Source organism: Hypomesus transpacificus, unplaced genomic scaffold (genome assembly GCF_021917145.1).
Source record: "Hypomesus transpacificus isolate Combined female unplaced genomic scaffold, fHypTra1 scaffold_466, whole genome shotgun sequence".
NCBI lineage: Eukaryota > Metazoa > Chordata > Actinopteri > Osmeriformes > Osmeridae > Hypomesus > Hypomesus transpacificus.
Window position 1 is genome coordinate 1 of NW_025813982.1, and position 7,954 is coordinate 7,954.

General features: G+C 42.0%; 1 protein-coding gene across 3 annotated transcripts; it reads right to left on the reverse strand.

Annotated features, from left to right (window-relative positions):
* Positions 1–2,144: 2,144 nt before the first annotated feature.
* LOC124465314 lies at positions 2,145–7,564 on the reverse strand. 3 transcript variants are annotated; one of them, XM_047017035.1, is made up of 6 exons: positions 4,267–7,564; positions 3,668–3,736; positions 3,473–3,547; positions 3,196–3,262; positions 3,067–3,103; positions 2,145–2,931 (listed from the first exon to the last, which is right to left on the reverse strand). In XM_047017035.1, coding segments are annotated over exons 1-5 (2,097 nt in total). In that variant the 5' UTR covers positions 6,151–7,564; the 3' UTR covers positions 2,145–2,931; positions 3,067–3,101. The 3 variants fall into 3 exon arrangements, 2 of the variants coding, with proteins under 2 accessions (XP_046872991.1, XP_046872990.1); XR_006955783.1 differs by lacking the exons at positions 2,145–2,931; positions 3,067–3,103; positions 3,196–3,262 and having other exon boundaries at positions 3,519–3,547; positions 3,668–7,564; XM_047017034.1 differs by lacking the exons at positions 2,145–2,931; positions 3,067–3,103; positions 3,196–3,262; positions 3,473–3,547 and having other exon boundaries at positions 3,645–3,778; positions 3,891–7,564.
* Positions 7,565–7,954: the final 390 nt, after the last annotated feature.

Consider the following 7,954-nt stretch of genomic DNA (forward strand, 5'->3'; position numbering starts at 1 on the left):
GTTAATTTCCTGTCCTGATTACTTCTGACTATCATTATGTGGCTTTTCTTTGCATTATATTTTATATCATGATCTAAGCCATACTGAGAGCACACCCATAGCATCTGTTGCAACAGGCTGAGTGGAACCAGATAATCTGCGTACATCAGATGATTGACAATAGATTCACCAACAAGACAGCCTGTATTTGTCTTATTCAGCTGGCTTGATAAGTCGTCCATATCCATATTAAACAAAAAGGGAAATCAAATTCCTCCTTGTCGAACTCCGTTACCAACATGGAAAGCAGCTGATACAACATTGTCCCATTTAACATGAAAAGTTTGATTGGCATACCAGAACACCAAAATCCTCACAAGAGGTTTAGGGAAACCTCTCGCTATTAGCTTCATAAACAGTTTTTCATGACAAATTCGATCGAAAGCTTTGTAAGCATCAATAAAGCATAAAAATACAGATGAATTAAGACTTGTGTACCTGAGACAATCTCCTTCAGAGCATAGATACAGAGATCAGTACCATGTTTTCTTTTAAAACCAAACTGATTTTCTGCAGTCAGAATATACATTTCCAATTTCAATCAAATAATTCTCTCAAACACTTTAGACAAGATACTGGCCAATGCAATGGGTCGATAGTTGTGTAGCCCGGGTGGTAAACATTTCTGTTGAAACAATCCTATTACATAAATATAAAAGTTTGAATACATAATACTTAAGTTCATAGTTTAATAAATAGACTTTAAGGTTTGAGAGTATGATTTTGATTTGATGAGAAATGCATATTGTTCATGTTTTACTGAATACAGCATTTGGAAATGTATATCTGTTGTTTAAAAAACGCATGTTAAAATGTACCGGTTACAAATATGAAGAGAGTAAGATGAATGTTTTGTGAATCTATGTTGTTGCTTTAATTTTGATTATGATGTTAAGCCAATCCGGTTTGAGGTCAAAGGGCAGGGTAACACGGGAAGTTGGGGTAGATGAGGTTGGAGTAGAAAAAGACAGAGCGAGCGGAGGAGTTGGAGGGAGAAGAAAATTGTAGCGTACGGTAAAATACCAAGAGTGAAGATTTTATATTATCATTAGTGGTGTTATGTTTATATTGTTGGGTGAATATCTCAACCAACAACAATAACCCAGAAAGAGGAGTTTGGCTGTTGGCGGTTTTGGATTAAGCACGGGCTTTGCCGCCAGACTAGCGACAGCGAGTGCCAGGTTGGAGCCGGTGGAGGTCGGGATTGTCGTCGTCCTCAGTCTTCTTCCTGAGTTGGTTCGTCTCGTAAATCCACGAGAGTATTTGGTCGGTCTCTCCTTCACCTGCTGCCGCCCTTCTGCCGCAGTGCGTGTGCTACCGCACTGCTGATCCGAGGTACCAGCTCCTTGTTATTTTGTGCCATCCTGGCGAAACAGCCATTTTGTTTACGGCTACAACGCACACGAGCTACACTCAGGCCTGCACCGTAGAACTGTACTGAATTAAGGTATTCGTGTAGTTAGCATTGCCGGCTAGTTTGTACTGTGTGTCCATGTGCATTACGATGTCATGTAAATGTTGAACCAATAACTGAAGAACTGATTTTTTGTCTGAAGTAAATCTTTCCTGTTTTTGTTTAACAGTTGGTTGTATTGTTTTTTTCAAATGTTAAATTGGTTTAAGTTAGTAACAATTACTAACGAACTCAGGTTAGCCACCTCTCATTACAAATCCACCAAACTAGAGAGGCGCTACAGTTGTCTATGCTGTTCAGTTTACCAGCCTTATCTTTAACAACAGGCACTAACAGTACTGACATAATAGAGTTCGGTAGAACACCATGAACCATAATTCCAGTGAGACACATGGCTAGAAATGGACTGAGTCTATAACTGGCATTTTTTAGATGGCTCTGCAGAAATGGAATCCATACCACAAGCTTTGTTGTTGTCTAGCATGTGGATGGCATCATAAATATCTACTGATCTAACTATCAAGTCTGCAGAGATACCTTTATATTGATTATCAATTCTCACTGTGTTACTTTGAACACAATTAAATAGTTTACTGTAGTGCTCATGCCATAGATCAGCAATCTTCTCTGGACAACTAACCCCTTTGATATCAGAAGGGAGGGGAGTTCTGTTATTATTTATGATCTTGACCTCCTTCCAGACAGGGCTGGACTGGGACAAGAAATCAGCCCTGGCATTTTTGGCCATGGCAGCCCACCAAGATTATTTATACGATATGCGGAGGCACACAACATACCAGAGGATATATGCGCATATTGTGCTGTTTCAACAATTAAAATAAAGCGCAGTAGCCTACATGGATGAGAGTAACCATGTTGAAAAATGCATACACTCTTTCACTATACTTACAGAGACTTTCATCTTTGGAGAGATGGCTACAATGCCACAATACCCATCTTGAAGTGAAAGTGGTTGTCAAAGAAACATTGCTAGAGATGTCTTTTCAGTGTTTAATGAAAATACTGTTTATACAAACGTGTACATTGTTTATAAAAATAGAAATTAAACAATTAGGTACGATCATAATTTTAATCTTTTATATAATAGCCCAAAATAACCTTTTGTTCTTTCAATGGCCACATGTAAAAACAGGAGTGGAGATTAAAAAAACTATTAGATCCTCGTGATTAGACGCTTACAAAATGTTTACACTCAAAAAAACAAGGCAGATTACAGGACTTTGAAGAAGAGAGGGTTCTGCATTTGTATTTGGGCACAATGGAGGTTTTGCAGCTAGGTCAAATCTCCTCTGAAATGACTAATGCTTATAATATGTACAGTTTGAACCGTCTCACAGTCAGCAAAAAATGCAAGAACAGAGAACAACAACAACAGGAAGTATACACAATATATGTATTATCTTATTTACACTAACTAGAACACACCAAATTATAACACAGTAAGTCAAAGTGGCACCCTAAAGTATGAGAGAGAGAGAGAGAGAGAGAGAGAGAGAGAGAGAGAGAGAGAGAGAGAGAGAGAGAGGTAAGTTAAGGTATAGTTTAAATAATCTTTAGGTGAACAGAGAGATAATAGCTCATTTTGTACTTACATATGCTGAGACAAAAGGCTGCATGGACCTTGGTGCTCTGAGGGAGACAGAAAGGAGCAGTCAGATATGATAGATTCATCTGATACTGTCTCTTCTATAATCAAAATAAGAGCTATTTAGTAAACTCACAATGAAACAAAAAGAACACACGTGAACTCCACATCAGGGGAAGGCAATCCTTCACTCCAAAAATTACCTAAGGGGAGAGAAAGAGAGGCCAGGTGGGTCAAGAGAACAGTGAAAATTTGAATGTTTCAAAAAATTTACATTGATAGTATTGGTGTCTTTAAAGTAATACAATAATGGATAGTTGCATTCATTACAGTCACTCTGTAAAAGTAGTAGGCTTTATGACCATCCAGGTGGATGCCAGCAAGAACACAAAACAACAGTATTGTAAACTTACAAATTTGAAGAATGCCTGTGAAGTCCACACCAATGAAATGCACATCCCTGGAACACCCCTGGGGGACAGGGCAGCCTTAAAAAAAAGAGTTTGACAGACACAAAAAGTGAGTGATACAAACCAATTGCATTATAGCAGGACAGGACTGATGACTAAAAAAATAAATAGAGCTAGACAACAGTCTGATATACATACTGGTTGAGAAAATGTTGAATGGCCCTCCAATAGTCCACAAGAACAAATATGTAGCAAGGCAATGAAATTGGATGAGCAGGAACTTGAGCAACTGAAAACAGCAAGGGCACCCTGAGAGAGGAGGAGAGCAGAGAGCAAAGCAATAACAACATTATTTTCTGTCAACATTTTTTATTAAATCCACTAATTTAACACAAATGTATTTATTTATCATAAATCTCACCTTATAAAAGCAGTTTCTTCATTGATTCGCTCTTCTCTGCAACTCTGTCAATCACTGTGTCAGTTTCAAGGGACACAAGGACATCCTTTTCAATGGCCATCAACATGAAGGCTTCCAGTTTGCTGGCAGACAGGCAACTCCTCAGTCGGTTTTTGATGTAGCGAAGGGTGGAAAATGACCGCTCACAGGCTACCTGAGTTATTGACAGGGTTAGCAGAAACTTGTATGCCAACCCAAGTAGCGGATATGCGTGAGTCAGCATGTTAAACCTGAGAAGGATTTTGTAGCAGCACAGGGGGCACTCTTTGCAAGACACACAGGTTTTGCTTATTATTTCCATCTCTTCTTGGCCATCTGATTCCTCTTCAACTGCTTTAGTTGCGTAGTTATCCAATTGTGATTGTACCAGCCTGTCCCATTGCTGTGCCAAGTTTCTGAGTTCAATCTGTAGATCTGTCACAGTTGCCCTGCTGTCATACACAACTAGACACTTGCTGAGTTCTTGAAGTGCAGATACAGGGAGTGCACCGCCACTGGTCTGGATGAGGGGGAAGTTTTTGGGATGTAGGAGGGATAAATCTGCATACAGAGTGCCATGAGTGAGGAATCTGTGGTGCATGGCCTCAACAGCTGTATCCAGGATCTGGTGGTGAACATTGACCTCATAGGCCTTCTCTGAATCACTGAGGCTTTCATCCTGGGCCATCTCTCCTGGCAAGACTTTCTTCTTCTTTAGCCTTTTCTGAGGTAGTGCTGCCTCCACTTCCAAATCTAGATCATCCTGCTCCTCTAGCTTTTCATTTGCCCAATGGACAAAACAGTCAGCTGCATCTTTGACGGCCGGGAAATCTCTTGCTATCTTTGTAAGTGAATCGTGTGTTGTGGTGACCATCCTATGTGCAGAGAGGATGTCCATTCCTCCGGTCTGTAGGTATTTTGACAGTGGTGAGGTGAACTCAAATACCCGGAGGAATAACTGAGCTGTGAGCACAGTTTCGTATCGAAGTAAGCCGTCTCTGTATCCTCTGGCTTTGTTTCTTGCATTTGATGCAAGTGACTTCAGCTTCATTATGGCAGAAAGTGTGGACACCACTTCAACAAAAAGGCCGCCATCAGGTCTGCCAAAGTTTCCAAAAACTTTCCTCAGGGCATGATGTTTAGCCCACCATCTCGTCTCTCCAATTGTTGAGATGCGTTTGTGCCTCTTGTCCTGGCTCTCGGTCTCCCACACACTCACTCTTGTGTATGAGTCCCTGATGAATACGGCAATGTCGTTCAGCAGGTCAAATAGTGATCCACTTTCAATGACGCTATGGGTGGTATCGGACAATACAAGGTTCAAGACATGTGCATAGCACCACACATGCTGATGGGTGGGGTTTTTGGATGCCATTAATGCAGAGAAACCTCTGTATTGACCCTGCATATTAGAGGCTCCATCTGTGGCGTTTCCAATGCACAGGCCTATGTCCAATTGCAGACTCTCAAGGACTTCTGTTAACAGCGTCACAAACGACTGTCCTGTAGTTGTGCTGCATTGTACGACTGCAACCAGCCTTTCATGGACTGCATCCGTCACAAACCTCAAAATCACAGAACACTGCTCTCTCCCTGTAACATCTTGTGTTGTGTCGAGCTGCACAGAATACATTCCGGCTTTTTTGATGTCTGCTGAGATGCTCTCTTGAATTAAATGCTTGATAGCATCGATTACTGCATCCACAGTTGTTTTGGACAGGAGGGTAATGAGAGAGCCTCTGCCTTGTGTGCCTGAAGCATGGATCTGCTTGCTTTTCTCAATTACACTGCTGAGGTGCTCCTTTAAACACACATCATATTTCCCCAACAATATAATAAGTTCTAGGAAATTGCCATGGTCGAGACTGTTGATGTCCAAGGTGTACGCAGCTTCATTGTGCTCCTGCCTGTAGCTTAAGCCTCTCTTCCCTAAGACTCTCACAACCTCCACCACACGTTCCAACACCTGACGTCTCTTCTTCACCTGCTCACGGTGTCCTTTCAGCTGTCTTCCCTCAAGGAGGTGATCAACACTTGCTCTGGAGCAGTTTAATACATATGCCTCAGCACACTGTCTATGTGCCATGCCTCTCTCATGCTCCTCTATTCTTTGGTGCACATGCCTCCAGTCTGTCATGCCTCCAATGAAAGAACTTGGGTCATTGGGCTTGCTAAAAGCAAGGCAAAGAAAACAAAATAAAGCATTACGTTCATCACTATAAGTCAGCCATTTCCATGCCATGTCGTCCGTTCTTGTGAAGAGCCTCTGGATGACAGGGTTTGTGGCATTCTGCTGTGGGTGAAACTTAAAGAATTCCTGCCTTTTTGTGGAATGAGGGCGGCTAAAATAGTCTACAACTGCCTGATCTTCCTGTGACTCCTCCACTCCTACTCCAACAGTCTGACTTGACTAAACATAGAGAAAGAGAGAGAGACAGGAGCATTAATTTCACTAGTGTTATTTCTCTGGTTACCTACTAATGAATAATCATTATTAGCAATTAGAAATAGCAATATTTCACTATTACATGATAATAAATAATAACTGTAAGCTATAACACCTGCAAACTATAACATAATAGCAAGCAAGCTAAAATAACACTGTAAATTGGACACAAAGTCTACTCATAGCGCACACACGCACACACACACAAAAGAAATATTAGAACACATGTTTTCTCCAGGGAATACATGTTTGTCTAAATTTTGTTTATTAAGCTGGCTCACAAACAAGTTTTATCTATGTTTTCATGTCCCAAAAAAGCTGTTTACCCATAAAGCCTAATAAATTAATAAAGCAATTAAACACTGACAGCTTCCTCACATTAATGTTGTTCAAATAGCAATAGCAAAGTGATGCTCTTTCAATACACAGTCAACAGAGCTATTTAACTCCCCAAAGAAAAGCTAGCAAATGTTTAGTGGGCTAACTGTTGTGTTAGCTAAAATAGCCACTTTGACCGGGCTCAGTCTAGATTACTCTGTACAACATGTTGTTATAACGCAGGAGCTAACTGTTAGGAAACTACATACTGTGTTAAAGTTTAGGAATCTAGCTTAACAAATATTTCTTTATCAACACAAACTTAAATTTCAACTTCTTACCGCCGCCACTTCGTCTGAGGCTGAGCTCGGCCCCGGGGCCGGGCCGCCGCCAGCGCCACCCATCTCTGCGCTTGGCCTCGGCCGCCATTCAGTCACCTCTCCGTCCCCATCATCACCGACATCCTCCTCAGCCTCCGCCGCCGCAATTTCCACCGTCGCAGGTGCTAATGAAGCCGGGCCAGCTGTCGCGGCAAACATGTCCGATATTTTAGCACATGTTGCAGAGTTTGCCTCTAGGGCTTTTCTCTTTTTATCTCGGACTTTCTCCGCGCCTCCTTTCCGTTTTTTCTATTTTTCTGTCAGTGTCAATAAGTGACGTGACGTGACTGATTGACAGCCGAGACCCAAGGGCGGGACCTCGGCCCTCTGCTGTGTATGTGATTGGGCCAGGCCCAGCATAGAACTAATCATAATGAGTAATTGCCTGAGACCGCCAGGGACAAAGTATTTTTTTTAAACTTTCAGGTGAAGTTGACAGCCTGCCTGGCCTGCACGCACCTATGTGCCATGGGGGACCTCGGCCCTCGGCCTCGGCTGTGTGACTTGGCCGGGCCGGGCGGGCCAGGCCGGGCCGGGTCCATTAAAAAAAAAAAAATTGTAATAATTATATTTTAATTTTTTTTTTTTTTTTTTTTTTTTTTTTGAATGGACCCGGCCCGGCCCAAAATGCCTGCCGGCCCACCGGGCATTGCCCGGTACGCCCGATGGCCAGTCCAGCCCTGCTTCCAGAAGTCAGTAAGATTGTTATTCTGCATCTTTCTGGCCAGCGAGTCTGCTCTCATTGTGTTTTCATTTCTCTTAATGAAACGAGTGCATATTTAAATCTAGCATTTGTGAGGTTTTTGTTATCAAGCAGCACTCCCTGTCTGGGTCTGCCTGCCTCTGACCAGACTCTAAAGGCTTCTCTAGCAGCAGCATGTTGCTCAGACACAAACTCATTC